Source organism: Choloepus didactylus, chromosome 12 (assembly GCF_015220235.1).
Source record: "Choloepus didactylus isolate mChoDid1 chromosome 12, mChoDid1.pri, whole genome shotgun sequence".
In the NCBI taxonomy this organism is placed as follows: domain Eukaryota; kingdom Metazoa; phylum Chordata; class Mammalia; order Pilosa; family Megalonychidae; genus Choloepus; species Choloepus didactylus.
This window is the reverse complement of record NC_051318.1, coordinates 102,423,549-102,442,450: the sequence shown is the minus strand read 5'-3', so window position 1 is coordinate 102,442,450 and position 18,902 is coordinate 102,423,549. Positions and strand designations below refer to the sequence as shown.

The 18,902-nt window shown below is 38.7% G+C and overlaps 1 protein-coding gene and 1 non-coding gene across 2 annotated transcripts in view; both read left to right on the top strand.

The window, feature by feature from the left end:
• The window catches only part of LOC119506941 (phosphatidylinositol 3,4,5-trisphosphate 3-phosphatase TPTE2-like), a 173,729-nt gene extending 156,530 nt beyond the window's left edge, over positions 1-17,199 (top strand). Inside the window, exons 14-17 of the mRNA XM_037799943.1 lie at positions 3,471-3,562; positions 6,103-6,198; positions 7,493-7,563; positions 17,103-17,199. Coding sequence (XP_037655871.1) covers positions 3,471-3,562; positions 6,103-6,198; positions 7,493-7,563; positions 17,103-17,199 — 356 coding nt within the window. The remainder of the gene's footprint in view (positions 1-3,470; positions 3,563-6,102; positions 6,199-7,492; positions 7,564-17,102) is intronic.
• Positions 7,749-7,863, top strand: LOC119507502. Its single transcript, XR_005211260.1, has one exon. It is a non-coding gene; the product is annotated as a U5 spliceosomal RNA (small nuclear RNA).
• Positions 17,200-18,902: the final 1,703 nt, after the last annotated feature.

Genomic DNA, 18,902 nt, shown 5'->3' with positions numbered 1-18,902 from the left:
GTACTGTGTCTCCTCTGATCTTTTGATTTGGGTGTTTGGGTTTGGGTTATCCATATCTTCTGGTTTCTTCATATGCTTTAAAATTTCCTGTTGTTTTTTGGCCTCTTGGCATTTGCTTAACTTGATAGGGTTCTTTTAGGATATGTAGACTTATTTAAACAACTGTCTCTAATTTCTCAGAGCTACAGCTCGGTGGAGTACACTCTCTCTGACAAACCAGCAGGTGGTGTCCGTGAGGCACCTATTCCTCTCAAGCCAGTTCTCCCCAACTTTGTCTTTGTGGTGAGTGGGGGTCTGAATCTTGAGGGGGTCCACTTGGTGCACCAAATTTCCATGTGTAGTTGATGCTGCCTCCCCAGAATGTGGGGGTTGTATCTGAACAGTTAGGAAGGGATGGCAGCTTTAATAATCAAATCTCCCAGATGTTCCTGGAGGCTTATAGCTGCTGTAGGGGTTCAAACTTTTGGTTCAGTCTCCTCATAATCTGTCTCTGCCACAGACCCACAAGTCCCTGATATTGGTGTATGGTCCCTGTGACTTACATACAGGTCCTGCCTCCAAGGGCCTCTGTGGGAGGAAGACAGCACAATGTCACAGGTGAGTGCAGTCCCCAAGGGAAGCTCTGGGCCACTGCATCGCTCAGGGGTGTTCACAGCCCACTGAAAATATGGGCGTGTGGGGCATGGCAATTTCCCCCTTTATCATGGACCTCCACCTTTGTAGCTCTGGGACAACTGGCTGCAGATGTGCGAAAGGCTATCGTCCACACCAGCTACTGAGGTGTGTGCGCATTTTGCGGGAAGGACTTACTGCCGTGCTGGGTTGTGCGGCTCTCGCTGCCAGATCCGCAGCTGCTTTTGGGTTTTTAAACTAATCCGTCTGTGAATGCCAACCCCCAGTTTCTCCTGACCACAGGATGGCTGTCGGTTCTCCAGCAGACTCACTCACTCATTTCAGAATGCAGACTCTCGGTTTCACCAAGTGCACGGTCCCTGTGGATTTAACAGACCTTGATCAGCTGGTGCGTCACTGGAACTGGTATTCTGGAGCACTTTCTGTCTTTTATATACTATCTTTCATGGAGACTTTTTTTGCCCTGTCTCTCCTAATCCACCATCCAACAATAGGAATTTGTTAGCTTACAAGCTTAAGTTTTGAAGCCATGAAAAATTCCAAATCAAGGCATCATCAACACGATGCTTTCTTCCTGAAGACCAGCTGCAGAAGATCCTGGACTCCTCTCTCACATGGCAAAGCACATTGCGGCATCTGCTGTTCTCTCCCTTCTCTTCTGGCTTTCCTTGCTGTCAGCTTCTTGCTTCCCTGGCTTTCTCTTTCTCTCTCTCTGTAGTCATCCATCTCATTTATAAAGTACTCCAGTAAGAATATTAAGACCCACCCTGAATGAAATGGGTCATACCTTAACTTAAGTAGCCTCACCAAAAGATCTACCTTCAATGGGTCCACACGCAGAGGAATGGATTGACTTTAAGAGCATACTTTTCTGGGGTGCATGCAGCTTCACACCACCACATTGATAGAAAGCTACAGTGGTCAGAACAGCATGGTATGGACACAAGGACAGATATATAGCCCATGGAATCAACAAAAGAAAAAATAGAAAATGGGACAATCAAAACTAAAAATTTGTGCTTCAAAAAGCTTTATTATGAAAGTAAAAAGACTGTTTACAGAATGAGAGAAAACAGTTGGAAGCCACATATCCAGTAAGGTTTTAATATTCAGAATATATAAAGAAACCCTACAACTCAGCAACAAAAAGGCATACAACACAATTAAATATAGGTAAAATTCTGGAAGAGACATTTCTCCAGATTCGGTATCCAAATGGCCAATAAGCACAAGAAAGGATTCATAACATCTCTGGCCATTAGGAAAATGCAATTCAAAACCCCAGTGAGATATAATTTCACACACCCCTAGAATGGCTACTATTACAATTATGGAAAGTAAGCAGTGTTAGAGAAGATGTGAAGAAATAGGAACACTCATTCATTTTTGGTGGGATTGCAAAATGGTGCAACCACTGTGGAAAAGTTTGGCAGTTCCGTGGAAAGTTAAATACAGAATTACCATGTGACCTGGCAATCCCACTTCCAGGTATATACTCCAAAGAATTGAAAGTATGAACTCAAACAGATATTTGCACACTCTTGTTCATAGTGGCATTATTAACAACTGCCAAGAGATGGAAGCAATGCAAGAGTCCATCAATAGACGAACTGATAACAAAATGTAGCATATCCATACAGTGGAATATTATTAAGGCATAAAAAGTTATGAAGTTTGGATGCATGTGACAACATGGATGAACCTTGAAACAAGCCAGACACAAAAGGACAAATACTGTATGATCTCACTGATATGAAATCATTAGAGTAAGCAAGTTCATCGAGTCAGAACCTAGAATACAGGTTACCAGGGACTGGGGTGGGTGTAAGGCATGGGCAATTAAGGCTTTAATTGGTACAGCTTGTCTGTTTGGGGTGATGGAAAAGCTTAAGTAGTTGATGGTGGTGATAGTAGCACAACACTGTGAATGTAATTAATATCACTGAATTATATATTTGAATGTGGTTGACATGGGAAATTTTAGTTTGTGTGTATGTTACTAGAATATAAATTTTAAAAAAACATAGGACTGTACAACACAAACTAGTGAAACCTAATGTAAAATATGGACTATATTAAATAGTATAATTATAATAATGTAGTTTCATTAATGTAACAAAGGTAACACACTAATGGAAAGTGTTAGTAATAGGGAAAACTGGGTATGTGGGGTGGGGGCTATATGGAAACTATTTTTTCTGCAGGATTTTTATGTAAAACTACAACTTCTCTAATTTAAAAAAGAATGATTAATGTAGGACTTTATTAGAATATTTAAGTTCTGTACCCCAATACTGAGATAAAATATGTAGGATTGAAAGGAAATCAATAAAAATTAATTTGAGGATGAGAAACCAACCCTTTGAGGAAATGCTTGAGGAAGTGGGCTATTTGGATTAATAAAAAGGGCAAGCGACCATTTGTCTGTAATATATTCTGAATACCACAGGAATGTTTGGATATAACTATCCTCTATATTTACAGAGGTCTCATTAGAAACTAGGCCAGAAGAATTTAGGCTTTATTTTTTTAATTATGATTAGAAGTCTGGAGAAAGCAACATATTAGTGAGAAGGATTGCAAATCACCTTCCCTAAAATATTCTTTTGTCTAGAAAGGTGAAGCAGTTAAATTGTATGTCTTAGAGACTTATAAATTCTTTAGGAGAAAGAACTGGGCTTGAAACCTTGTCTTTCAAGGGCAAAATCCATGCAAGACCCAAATGATCAAATATTGACACACTGTTAGCTGGGATAATTTTTTTCTCTTTTTAATCCATAATACTCACTGGTAAGACATTTTAATCTTTGTTCTAACCGGCCTTTTGTTTCATTCAGGTGTTGGAAAAGGCAATGGAAGTGATTTGAAAGTGCAAATAACGATGCAGAAAATGACTGTCTTTTCCTGTTGCGCTTCCAAAAACTGTTATGTAAGAGAAAGCATGTGGACTAGAAGTTCCAATGTTTATTTTAAAGTTTGTCTTAAATCTGCATGTTGATATCCCCAAACTGTCACACCATAAAGAGATGCCATATTGCTCTCTGGTTGCCATCCTACTTGGTATCAGTGCGTTCAGATGCAAACCAGTGCTAAATTAACCTCATTGTTCAGAATAGGTTTTCCTGGGCATTTTCCAGAACAAATTTCCAGTTCAGAGTGTTGCTTTGCCTTTCACCTTCCCACAAATGCTGAGTGTGTTTCCAGGAATCTATCAGGGTTTTAAATTCATATATCTGGTCATTTTTAGCTATATTCTCTTCTTCTGGGTCATTTTATCATTCATTGTATACCTCTGATTTGCAAATTTTAGTGTGCATGAAAATCACCCAGGAGTTTCTGAAAAATGTTTTTTCTTAGGTTGTACTCCCCAAAGTATGATTCAGGAAACTTGGCATGGGGCCTTAACAGCATCCCCAGTGATTCTAATTCAGATGTTCTGTGGGCCCATGCTGTAAGAAACAGTGCAACAGGGTATAGCTTGTGGAGGAATCGCTTTTACCCAAAGCAATGGAATCTGGTAGTCGGTATTTTGCTAAAATGTTGAAGAAATGCCTAAGATTACAGACTTTTTCCGAAGCAATAGGAAAGCGCTCTTCATAGGTCTAAGAAATAGAAACTTTTAAAATTTCTTCGCAGGCTTTCATCTCTAGTTCTCCTGCTACCTTTCCAACACTATTTCTTTCTCTTCTTTTTGACCTCGCCTAACTAAGGGCATCCACCCAGCCTGACCCTGTGTTTCCTGTTCTTGGTTATGCTCATCCAGTCCCCTGCTATAAACCATCATTTGTTCGTTCATTCACTCAGCAGATATTTATGAGCACACACTGTGTGCCTGGCAATGCGGCAGATGCAGGGAGATAAAATACACAGTCCCTGCCTCGGCAATTCAAACCCAACATTTGTCGGTCCAAATTTATCAAATGAGCTTTTCCTCTACTTCTGCAAATCACACCAGCCTTCTCCCACTCAGGCCTGAAATTTGGTATTATCTTTGATTCTCTCTTCACCTTGGCCCTCTAAATCCATGTAGTCACCAAATCCTGTTGACTATGGCTTTGAAATCTCTCTTCACTCTCTTCCTTCCTTTCTATTCACAATGTCCCTACCTGGCCAGGACCTCATCTGCTCATGCATAGATTTCTACAGTGTTCTTCTTACTTTCTGTTTCTCCTTATACAGTGCAATTTATAAAGTCCTGCAACATGCATCCTGAAATAATGTTCTCATTGTGAAAAAGTATAATATAGATCAGAAGACAAAACTACATGCCCATGAACAAAGCCAGTTAACATCTTTGGCTCAGTGTTCTTGTCAGTAAAATGAACGTGTCAAATGTGAGGATTAAATGAGATAATATATGTTAAGTTGCTTTGTGAATTATAAAGCACTAAACAAAAGTTTTATGTGGTAATTAGGCCATTTTGCCACATAGGAAATGCCTCACTGTATTCTTCAGCAACTTCATACTTATTTTCCTGATTCCTGAACTCTTAAGGTATGGCCCTATCATGACTGAACTTATTTCCATCAGTAACTTGACCTACAGAATCCATTCTGGCCCTTGGAATACAACACTCTATTCTGCTTTGTGTTTCTGAAGATGTTGTCCCTTCTTGTCTGGATTAAATACTGTTTTACGTGCTCCTCTTTATTTACACAAGGCCTTCCATGCCCAGCTCAATTCCTACCTCCTCTTGAAGATTTCTCATCCAACAGCTCCTGTTAACCTCCCCAGCAATGTGCAACACCACACTCAATCTCCATCGTATAGATTGGCACTTAATTGGATTCCATTATATTATTGTTTTGTGTGTGTATGGCTCCCTGAAGGCATTGACTATGTAGGCTACTTCTTTTTTTGTATTTTTCACAGTGCCTAACACAGACCTTTCACATGATGGGTGCCATTATTATACAGGGTGAACAAATAATAAAGAAACACTCATTATAGCTTCAAAGTTGTTTGTTCCAGAAACTTGACCTATCTTTGGTCACCCCGTCCAGCAGCCTTCAGTGAACCAGGTCTGTGATTCCATTCAGCAAACACAAGGTTTTGATAAAACACAATCAATTATGCATTGCTTTTTGAATGCCAAAAAGCAGCTTTGAAATAGAGCTTCTTAGCATACTCTCAAAAGAGGCCCCAATACATGAAAATCAGGTCACACAGATTCAACATTAATATTTCCTTGATTAAACACTAATAGAAAATTGAATCCTCTGCTTTTTAACAGTGCCCCACCATAACCCCAAACATGCTGGCCTTTAAAAAATGTAAACAACAGTGTTACAACTTCATAGAAACAACGGTTCACATTTATTTATACATGTAGTGATGGGCCTATAAGATCAAGAGTACTCGATAAATATAGGAAGCCTAGATCAGTGAAAACTTACTTCACTGTTATACTTATTTACCATCTAGTCTCCAGCTCAGTTTAATGAAGAGTTCCATGTCTTCATTCACAGATATTTCATGACCCTGAAAGGGACAAAGTAATAATTAATCTACTCAACTGTCCAATTCTGTATGATGATGTGAAAGTGAAATTTCTCTCCTCTTCAGTGAGTAACCAAAAAACAACCTCTGTCATGATTCTTGTCTGGTCTTTGGAATGATTTTCTTTTGAGATTTCCTTTTCTAAAATTCCCAACATGGGAGCTAATCGGAAAGAGTCAACCCCAAATCAGGGAGGGGGAGGAAAACAGTAAGTTAGATCTACAATTTTTTAAAAAAAGAACAATACATGTGGTTTTTGTTTTTTATTTTTGTTCATTTGCTTTTTCTAAATTCTATACAGTGGACATGTATTAATTTTAAAATAAGAAAAATTACAAAAACCAATATTTTAAAAAACAAAGGTACATTTTTGACTGCATAGCAGTAATCCACATTTTTGTTTTGTATCTTAACACATTGTTCCACATAACGTATGAAATCCTTTAATACAGGGAGATCTTACTTTCCTCTGAATTGACATATCATACATTATAAAAGTAGTAATCCAATATTTATTTATGAAAAATAAGGTCTTTTATTGTCAATACTCTGAATATTATGAGTGTATTTATATTGACCAGTCATATAAAATGTATGTCTATTATTCTGTATATAACAAATTCTAAGCCTCACTAGTTTCATTTTCCTATCAAAATATCTATTAGAACTGCCAACAAGTAGTTGGCAAGATCAGTGTAAATTTTATTTCCTATGCCCTCCTTCATCCCCAGCTTACTCCCTTTTGGGGTACAATCTTTTGAGTATTGAAATGGTAAATGTGTTGAAGCAAGTGAACTGGATAATTCCCATATTGGACATATGCCACTTGAATTAGGAAGCTGCTCTGATTCTCTCTTTAACAGGGGGCTCCAAGCAGAAGCAGTAGTGTAGACTACCTTCCTGGGTGGGTGGGGGTGGGTAACATCTAGAATTTGTGATTGTCAAGGGCCATGAGATGGAGACACTTTCAATATTTTTAGGTATTTCTATCATTATCATTAATAATAATGGTTAATTATTCAATGCAGCTGCTCCTTATAGAAATGGATAATATATATGGGTATAAATAGACATAGGTCCTTAGTAGATTCTGTTTTGCAATATCTAAACCAGTTTAAAAGACCAGTCCCTGAATTTCTAAAAATCATGGAAAGAATACATTTCTCTTAAAAACTCCTTCTCTGTGCCTCATGTGTATTGTGTTACAGACTATAGAGTGCTGCATATTTAATAACTACAATTGATTAATAAATATGTAAATGCCCCAAAGGAAGAAATTTAATCCCTTTGGAATAATTAGCTCTTTGTATCAATTTTACTATGAAAAAATAACCTTTTTTTCCTTTCATATATTTTTAGGATATTCCTAAATACTATGACAACTGCCCATTTTTCTTTTGGTTCCATACATCTTTTATACAAAATAACAGGTATGGCTATGATATAATCCAACAGAAACAGCTTAATCTTCAATGTGTGAGTGAATGGTGGAATGGCAAGTCTTTTGCTGATTGTTGTAAGCGCAATTTATGGAAACAAAAAAATCCTCAAATCACTCATTCTTCAGAGTTTTTATTCATCTTACTCCAGTTATTTTAAAACTTATAGCTATTCTATACTCTGGTTTCTCTTCAGATCTTATAAATCTTTCACTTTTTACTAAAGAGTCTGTGAAGAGAAACAAGTCTGAGTTTAAACCCAATTTTTTGAGGCCCTGCATCTGTAGAGCTAATAATAAAGTATAAAAAGATAGATGGGAGGGCGGGGCAAGATGGCAGACTGGTGAGCTGTATGTTTTAGTTACTCCTCCAGGAAAGTAGGTAGAAAGCCAGGAACTGCGTGGACTGGACACCACAGAGCAATCTGACTTTGGGCATACTTCATACAACACTCATGAAAAAGTGGAACTGCTGAGATCAGCGAAATCTGTAAGTTTTTGCGGCCAGGGGACCCGCGCCCCTCCCTGCCAGGCTCAGTCCCGGGGGAGGAGGGGCTGTCAGCTCCGGGAAGGAGAAGGGAGAACTGCAGTGGCAGCCCTTATCGGAAACTCATTCTACTGATTCAAACTCCAACCATAGATAGACTGAGACCAGACACCAGAGAATCTGAGAGCAGCCAGCCCAGCAGAGAGGAGACAGGCATAGAAAAAAAAAACACGAAAAACTCCAAAATAAAAGCGGAGGATTTTTAGAGTTCTGGTGAACATAGAAAGGGGAAGGGCCCTGAGGCGCATATGCAAATCCTGAAGAAAAGCTGATCTCTCTGCCCTGTGGACCTTTCGTTAATGGCCCTGGTTGCTTTGTCTCTTAGCATTTCAATAACCCATTAGATCTCTGAGGAGGGCCCGTTTTTTTGTTTGTTTGTTTGTTTGTTTGTTTGTTTTTGTTTTTTTTTTAATCCTTTTTTCTTTTTCTAAAACAATTACTCTAAGAAGCCCAATACAGAAAGCTTCAAAGACTTGCTATTTGGGCAGGTCAAGTCAAGAGCAGAACTAGGAGAGCTCTGAGACAAAACGCAATAATCCAGTGGCTGAGAAAATTCACTAAACACCACAACTTCCCAAGAAAAGGGGGGTGTCCGCTCACAGCCATCATCCTGGTGGACAGGAAACACTCCTGCCCATCGCCAGCCCCATAGCCCAGAACTTCCCCAGGCAACCCAGTGTGACGGAAGTGCTTCAAATAACAGGCACACACCACAAAACTGGGCGTGGACATTAGCCTTCCCTGCAACTTCAGCTGATTGTCCCAGAGTTGGGAAGGTAGAGCAGTGTGAATTAACAAAGCCCCATTCAGCCATTATTTCAGCAGACTGGGAGCCTCCCTACACAGCCCAGCAGCCCAGAACCGCCCTGGGGGGACGGCACTCACCTGTGACATAGCACAGTCATCCCTCAACAGAGGACCCAGGGTGCACAGCCTGGAAGAGGGGCCCACTTGCAAGTCTCAGGAGCCATACGCCAATACCAAGGACTTGTGGGTCAGTGGCAGAGACAAACTGTGGCAGGACTGAACTGAAGGATTAGACTATTGCAGCAGCTTTAAAACTCTAGGATCACCAGGGAGATTTGATTGTTAGAGCCACCCCCCCCTCCCTGACTGCCCAGAAACACGCCCCATATACAGGGCAGGCAACACCAACTACACACGCAAGCTTGGTACACCAATTCGACCCCACAAGACTCACTCCCCCACTCACCAAAAAGGCTGAGCAGGGGAGAACTGGCTTGTGGAGAACAGGTGGCTCGTGGATGCCACCTGCTGGTTAGTTAGAGAAAGTGTACTCCACGAAGCTGTAGATCTGATTAGAGATAAGGACTTCAATTGGTCTACAAATCCTAAAAGAACCCTATCAAGTTCAGCAAATGCCACGAGGCCAAAAACAACAGAAAATTATAAAGCATATGAAAAAACCAGACGATATGGATAACCCAAGCCCAAGCACCCAAATCAAAAGACCAGAAGAGACACAGCACCTAGAGCAGCTACTCAAAGAACTAAAGATGAACAATGAGACCATAGTACGGGAGACAAAGGAAATCAAGAAGACCCTAGAAGAGCATAAAGAAGACATTGCAAGACTAAATAAAAAAATGGATGATCTTATGGAAATTAAAGAAACTGTTGACCAAATTAAAGAGATTCTGGACACTCATAGTACAAGACTAGAGGAAGTTGAACAACGAATCAGTGACCTGGAAGATGACAGAATGGAAAATGAAAGCATAAAAGAAAGAATGGGGAAAAAAATTGAAAAAATCGAAATGGACCTCAGGGATATGATAGATAATATGAAACGTCCAAATATAAGACTCATTGGTGTCCCAGAAGGGGAAGAAAAGGGTAAAGGTCTAGGAAGAGTATTCAAAGAAATTGTTGGGGAAAACTTCCCAAATCTTCTAAACAACATAAATACACAAATCATAAATGCTCAGTGAACTCCAAATAGAATAAATCCAAATAAACCCACTCCGAGACATATACTGATCACACTATCAAACACAGAAGAGAAGGAGCAAGTTCTGAAAGCAGCAAGAGAAAAGCAATTCACCACATACAAAGGAAACAGCATAAGACTAAGTAGTGACTACTCAGCAGCCACCATGGAGGCGAGAAGGCAGTGGCACGATATATTTAAAATTCTGAGTGAGAAAAATTTCCAGCCAAGAATACTTTATCCAGCAAAGCTCTCCTTCAAATTTGAGGGAGAGCTTAAATTTTTCACAGACAAACAAATGCTGAGAGAATTTGCTAACAAGAGACCTGCCCTACTGGAGATACTCAAGGGAGCCCTACAGACAGAGAAACAAAGAAAGGACAGAGAGACTTGGAGAAAGGTTCAGTACTAAAGAGATTCGGTATGGGTACAATAAAGGATATTAATAGACAGAGGGGAAAAATACGACAAACATAAACCAAAGGATAAGATGGCTGATTCACGAAATGCCTTCACGGTTATAACGTTGAATGTAAATGGATTAAACTCCCCAATTAAAAGATATAGATTTGCAGAATGGATCAAAAAAAATGAACCATCAATATGTTGCATACAAGAGACTCATCTTAAACACAGGGACACAAAGAAACTGAAAGTGAAAGGATGGAAAAAAATATTTCATGCAAGCTACAGCCAAAAGAAAGCAGGTGTAGCAATATTAATCTCAGATAAAATAGACGTCAAATGCAGGGATGTTTTGAGAGACAAAGAAGGCCACTACGTACTAATAAAAGGGGCAATTCAGCAAGTAGAAATAACAATCGTAAATGTCTATGCACCCAACCAAGGTGCCACAAAATACATGAGAGAAACACTGGCAAAACTAAAGGAAGCAATTGATGTTTCCACAATAATTGTGGGAGACTTCAACACATCACTCTCTCCTATAGATAGATCAACCAGACAGAAGACCAATAAGGAAATTGAGAACCTAAACAATCTGATAAATGAATTAGATTTAACAGACATATACAGGACATAACATCCCAAATCACCAGAATACACATACTTTTCTAGTGCTCATGGAACTTTCTCCAGAATAGATCATATGCTGGGACATAAAACAAGCCTCAATAAATTTAAAAAGATTGAAATTATTCAAAGCACATTCTCTGACCACAATGGAATACAATTAGAAGTCAATAACCATCAGAGACTTAGAAAATTCACAAATACCTGGAGGTTAAACAACACACTCCTAAACAATCAGTGGGTTAAAGAAGAAATAGCAAGAGAAATTGCTAAATATATAGAGACGAATGAAAATGAGAACACAACATACCAAAACCTATGGGATGCAGCAAAAGCAGTGCTAAGGGGGAAATTTATAGCACTAAACGCATATATTAAAAAGGAAGAAAGAGCCAAAATCAAAGAACTAATGGATCAACTGAAGAAGCTAGAAAATGAACAGCAAACCAATCCTAAACCAAGTACAAGAAAAGAAATAACAAGGATTAAAGCAGAAATAAATGACATAGAGAACAAAAAAACAATAGAGAGGATAAATATCACCAAAAGTTGGTTCTTTGAGAAGATCAACAAGATTGACAAGCCCCTAGCTAGACTGACAAAATCAAAAAGAGAGAAGACCCATATAAACAAAATAATGAATGAAAAAGGTGACCTAACTGCAGCTCCTGAAGAAATTAAAAAAATTATAAGAGGATACTATGAACAACTGTATGGCAACAAACTGGATAATGTAGAGGAAATGGACAATTTCCTGGAAACATATGAACAACCTAGACTGACCAGAGAAGAAACAGAAGACCTCAACCAACCCATCACAAGCAAAGAGATCCAATCAGTCATCAAAAATCTTCCCACAAATAAATGCCCAGGGCCAGATGGCTTCACAGGGGAATTCTACCAAACTTTCCAGAAAGAACTGACACCAATCTTACTCAAACTCTTTCAAAACATTGAAGAAAAGGGAACACTACCTAACTCATTTTATGAAGCTAACATCAATCTAATACCAAAACCAGGCAAAGATGCTACAAAAAAGGAAAACTACCGGCCAATCTCCCTAATGAATATAGATGCAAAAATCCTCAACAAAATACTTGCAAATCGAATCCAAAGACACATTAAAAAAATCATACACCATGACCAAGTGGGGTTCATTCCGGGCATGCAAGGATGGTTCAACATAAGAAAATCAATCAATGTATTACAACACATTAACAAGTCAAAAGGGAAAAATCAATTGATCATCTCAATAGATGCTGAAAAAGCATTTGACAAAATCCAACATCCCTTTTTGATAAAAACACTTCAAAAGGCAGGAATTGAAGGAAACTTCCTCAACATGATAAAGAGCATATATGAAAAACCCACAGCCAGCATAGTACTCAATGGTGAGAGACTGAAAGCCTTCCCTCTAAGATCAGGAACAAGACAAGGATGCCCGCTGTCACCACTGTTATTCAACATTGTGCTGGAAGTGCTAGCCAGGGCAATCCGGCAAGACAAAGAAATAAAAGGCATCCAAATTGGAAAAGAAGAAGTAAAACTGTCATTGTTTGCAGATGATATGATCTTGTATCTAGAAAACCCTGAGAAATCGATGATACAGCTACTAGAGCTAATAAACAAATTTAGCAAAGTAGCGGGATACAAGGTTAATGCACATAAGTCAGTAATGTTTCTATATGCTAGAAATGAACAAACTGAAGAGACACTCAAGAAAAAGATACCATTTTCAATAGCAACTAAAAAAATCAAGTACCTAGGAATAAACTTAACCAAAGATGTAAAAGACCTATACAAAGAAAACTACATAACCCTACTAAAAGAAATAGAAGGGGACCTTAAAATATGGAAAAATATTCCATGTTCATGGATAGGAAGACTAAATGTCATTAAGATGTCAATTCTACCCAAACTCATCTACAGATTCAATGCAATCCCAATCAAAATTCCAACAACCTACTTTGCAGACTTGGAAAAGCTAGTTATGAAATTTATTTGGAAAGGGAAGATGCCTCGAATTGCTAAAGACACTCTAAAAAAGAAAAACGAAGTGGGAGGACTTACACTCCCTGACTTTGAAGCTTATTATAAAGCCACAGTTGCCAAAACAGCATGGTACTGGCACAAAGATAGACATATAGATCAATGGAATCGAATTGAGAATTCGGAGACAGACCCTCAGATCTATGGCCGACTGATCTTTGATAAGGCCCCCAAAGTCACTGAACTGAGTCATAATGGTCTTTTCAACAAATGGGGCTGGGAGAGTTGGATATCCATATCCAAAAGAATGAAAGAGGACCCCTACCTCACCCCCTACACAAAAATTAACTCAAAATGGACCAAAGATCTCAATATAAAAGAAAGTATCATAAAACTCCTAGAAGATAATGTAGGAAAACATCTTCAAGACCTTGTATTAGGCGGCCACTTCCTAGACTTTACACCCAAAGCACAAGCAACAAAAGAGAAAATAGATAAATGGGAACTCCTCAAGCTTAGAAGTTTCTGCAACTCAAAGGAATTTCTCAAAAAGGTAAAGAGGCAGCCAACTCAATGGGAAAAAATTTTTGGAAACCATGTATCTGACAAAAGACTGATATCTTGCATATACAAAGAAATCCTACAACTCAATGACAATAGTACAGTCGGCCCAATTATAAAATGGGCAAAAGATATGAAAAGACAGTTCTCTGAAGAGGAAATACAAATGGCCAAGAAACACATGAAAAAATGTTCAGCTTCACTAGCTATTAGAGAGATGCATATTAAGACCACAATGAGATAACATCTAACACTGGTTAGAATGGCTGCCATTAAACAAACAGGAAACTACAAATGCTGGAGGGGATGTGGAGAAATTGGAACTCTTATTCACTGTTGGTGGGACTGTATAATGGTTCAGCCACTCTGGAAGTCAGTCTGGCAGTTCCTTAGAAAACTAGATATAGAGTTACCATTCGATCCAGCGATTGCACTTCTCGGTATATACCCGGAAGATCGGAAAGCAGTGACACGAACAGATATCTGCACGCCAATGTTCATAGCAGCATTATTCACAATTGCCAAAAGATGGAAACAACCCAAATGTCCTTCAACAGATGAGTAGATAAATAAAATGTGGTATATACACACAATGGAATACTACGCGGCAATAAGAAGGAACGATCTTGTGAAACATATGACAACATGGATGAACCTTGAGGACATAATGCTAAGCGAAATAAGCCAGGCACAAAAAGAGAAATATTATATGCTACCACTAATGTGAACTTTGAAAAATGTAAAACAAATGGCTTATAATGTAGAATGTAGGGGAACTAGCAATAGAGAGCAATTAAGGAAGGGGGAACAATAATCCAAGAAGAACAGATAAGCTATTTAACGTTCTGGGGATGCCCAGGAATGACTATGGTCTGTTAATTTCTGATGGATATAGTAGGAGCAAGTTCACAGAAATGTTGCTATATTAGGTAACTTTCTTGGGGTAAAGTAGGAACATGTTGGAAGTTAAGCAGTTATCTTAGGTTAGTTGTCTTTTTCTTACTCCCTTGTTATGGTCTCTCCGAAATGTTCTTTTATTGTATGTTTGTTTTCTTTTTAACTTTTTTTTCATACAGTTGATTTAAAAAAGAAGGGAAAGTTAAAAAAAAAAAAAAAAAAAAGATGTAGTGCCCCCTTGAGGAGCCTGTGGAGAATGCAGGGGTATTTGCCTACCCCACCTTCATGGTTGCTAACATGACCACAGAAATAGGGGACTGGTGGTTTGATGGGTTGAGCCCTCTACCATAAGTTTTACCCTTGGGAAGACGGTTGCTGCAAAGGAGAGGCTAGGCCTCCCTATGGTTGTACCTAAGAGCCTCCTCCCGAATGCCGCTTTGTTGCTCAGATGTGGCCCTCTCTCTCTGGCTAAGCCAACTTGAAAGGTGAAATCACTGCCCTCCCCCGTACGTGGGATCAGACACCCAGGGGAGTGAATCTCCCTGGCAACGTGGAATATGACTCCCGGGGAGGAATGTAGACCTGGCATCGTGGGACGGAGAACATCTTCTTGACGAAAAGGGGGATGTGAAAGGAAATGAAATAAGCTTCAGTGGCAGAGAGAATCCAAAAGGAGCCGAGAGGTCACTCTGGTGGGCACTCTTATGCACACTTTAGACAACCCTTTTTAGGTTCCAAAGAATTGGGGTAGCTGGTGGTGGATACCTGAAACTATCAAACTACAACCCAGAACCCATGAATCTCGAAGACAGTTGTATAAAAATGTAGCTTATGAGGGGTGACAAGGGGATTGGGAAAGCCATAAGGACCACACTCCACTTCGTCTAGTTTATGGATGGATAAGTAGAAAAATAGGGGAAGGAAACAAACAGACAAAGGTACCCAGTGTTCTTTTTTACTTCAATTGCTCTTTTTCACTCTAATTATTATTCTTGTTATTTTTGTGTGTGTGCTAATGAAGGTGTCAGGAATTGATTTGGGTGATGAATGTCCAACTATGTAATGGTACTGTGAACAATCGAATGTACGATTTGTTTTGTATGACTGCGTGGTATGTGAATATATCTCAATAAAATGAAGATAAAAAAAAAAAAGATAGATGGTTCTGAAAAAAAAAAGTATAGCTATTCTAGAGATCCACTGGCACATTAACCTTAAGGTCCACACCAAGTTACTCTGCTACAAATTAAAAAGTATCAGTCGAGTCTTGGGTGCAGGAATCCCTCCCACGGAAGTTTCACTCAAGTCTGCTCGGTATCTAACACATAGCAGGGACTCAGGAAGTTATCGGTTAACTGGTGAGCAAATACCACCAAATCGTATTCTAAAGTAAGGTGTGGTCTAGGGAGGCTCCAGCTAGTTTAAAAGCTGACCAATAACACTTATATCTAGAGCAGAAGTGATAAGGCACAAGTATACATGAGGGCAGCTAAAAATCATTAATCTAATAGTCTCCATTTAGATGTGATTTTCTAGTAACTGAAGTGGGAAGCCTTTTGTAATTGTTAATTGGATTGGAAGATCATTAGTCCAAAGAACTTTCTACCATATCTGGAAATGTATTCCAGGTAATGCATTCCACATTAAGGGTATCTGTTCTGTAGTGGTGAAAAATCGAGATGGAGTCATGTATTTTAAAAATTATTCCGTTTAGATTTGAAGAAGTGCTTGTGATTGTACATGGTATCAATTTATAGTTCTCATTACATACAATCCTAGCCTTTTCTTCAAATCTGAACTGGCTCTGGTAACACCTCAAGTCCAGTAAGGCAACAGTGAATTTAACATCTGGCTTAAATACTTGTAATGCACACACATGTAATGTATTTTGATACAGTGAACTTTGGATTTGATGGACGAATTTTACCAGTTTTTTCCTGGATGGGTCGCAGTTTTGTGTGCTCATAACATGAGCAAAATATCTCAAATAGCGATGTCTGCATGAAACTTGAATTGGTGCTACTTAAGTAGTTATTGTAAGGACACAATTTTTTCCTTAACGCCACCATGTTCATATTGGGGAAGCAACAACTTAGATCACTCTTATAGCCACTTTTATTGCTTTTAAAGATTTCCTTAACAGTTTAATTTTGAAACTACTTGGACAAGCCATTTTTATTAGTGATGGGATTGTGGTTTAAACTTCATCATAATAGGTATTTTATTACTTGTGCTTAAATAGACACCCGTCTTCTAGCTGGTTTCTGTCACCTAATAGGAATTTAGATTGCTTATTAAACACAGATGTCACTAATTCCATAAAAGGCAATGTTAAAAGAATCGGTGAACTTTTTGTCACTGACATGTTTGTTACTGTAGATTACGATATTTTGCAACTCAGTGGAGAAATGTGAGGAGCCAACTAAGAAACAGAAAAGGGGCTGAGGCTCTGATAGTGACAAGCAAAAAATTATGAAGCTCTAATAAGGGTGCCTTCTGCATGACTTTTCTTTCAGCCCTAAAATAAAATGATTTTTTTTCTTTCTATTTTTAGGCTTTATCTTCCCAGAAATGAATTGGATAATCCTCATAAACCAAAAACATGGAGAATTTACGGTCAAGATTTTGCAGTAGAGGTATATTTTGAATGAGACATAACCTAGAGTTAGGTTGTAACTGGTATCTGATGAAGAATAGTTTCCCACCTAGCAAAGAATTGTCCCCAATCCCTGCTACATGTTTATAGCTTTTACATCTATTTCCTTGCTGATACACATGTATTTATGCATATATACATATGTACTTGAGGATTCTCCTAACTAGATAAAATGTCAATGCAGATTTTATTTTTGAAAGAATATTCTTCATATAAGGTTTTTACCTTGTTATTCTGATTATTTTGGAACACAGTACACAAGGACATTAGGTAAAACTGAAAAACTTTGAAACAGACCTTTCATATTAAAAGAACTGTTATATTTTAAAATTGGGATCCCCTCCAATACTGTGGGTTTCATTTTATTTATTTATTTAATGGACATGTATTTATTCCTTGATTTGTTTCACATCTGTAATTTCAGATTTATTAAAAAAGCTCATTTCTATTTTCTTCCTCCACTTTATATATAAACTATGTTAACAAACATCAGAGGGGCAGTGAAGACTAAGTTTTAAACATTGAAGAAATGAGAAATGTTTCACACAATCAGTTACCTCCCCTCCCGCATCTTCATGGAGCTCCAAACACCACATGGGTGGCTTATGTGACCACAGGTGACCAGCTTTCTTCAATGACACACGTATTCCCCTTGAGGGTAAAAGGAGCTCAGTAAACATGAAAGATAGAGAAGCTTCAGTAAATTCTGCTTTTGTGTAACATTATAATTGAAGTATTTGTCCCTATTGTAATCTGGATTTACTATGTTAAAATCCTCCATTCCCAGACCCAGTTGAAGGAATTGCTCATGACCAACTTCATCTAAAGTTTGGAGGAAGGTCACCTTCTCATTACAAAAACTGGTTAGTCCTATGTCCACAGAGAATTATTTTCTCTTTGGCACTGGGTGTTTTATTCTAAGTACCCCGCCATCACATTTTAAGGCCAAAATAGTCCTTGAAAACAGCTCTGTTTTGGCTTTATTGAAATTATTCTTATTTGAGTGATCTTCCTTGTATTGGCAAGGCTCTCAGCAATCTAGATGAAGTTGCATTCATCAGGAAATAAAAGATAGCAACAGAAAAGAACCAGCATCTCTGCTAAAACAGCACTCATTCCTGAAAAACCTTTGCACTCTGCAAAAAGCACATTCTAAAAAACTCTGTAGGAAAATAAAATGGGGCGAATGTTTGGGCCAGGCCACTCTAACTAAGCAATTTTGTAACCTGTACACTAACAAAAACCACCTGGACCAGCAGGTTGGCAGCTCAGAATGTCTGGAGGTTGCCACAGTGGGTGTTAAAAAAGAAATGGAAATACAACAGTACTTCAGTTGAAAAGGGTTGGTAGGAGCTGAAGCAGCGCAGATGGAAGCTGAGCTTGGGGCCTCTGGGGCTGCCGTCACTAGGGTGGGCACAAAGCTGAGGCATGGCCTTGCTCAGGTGTGCATTTTGTTTTTAAAAATATAGCCCAAAAAGGGTTCCAGCTGCCGGTGCAGCAACCCAGTTAAATGCTTTTCCTTTTCTGGAGAAAGTTATCATTTGCACCCCTATTCTGGCTCCCCGTGGAAGAAGACTGTATAGAGCATGCTTTCAAGTTACTTCCACGCTATTACCATTTTTCCATAATTTGTTGTAGAAACCTGTATCATGACAGAACGAGTTGTACTCTGTCATTTCAAATTCACTCAGCAATAAA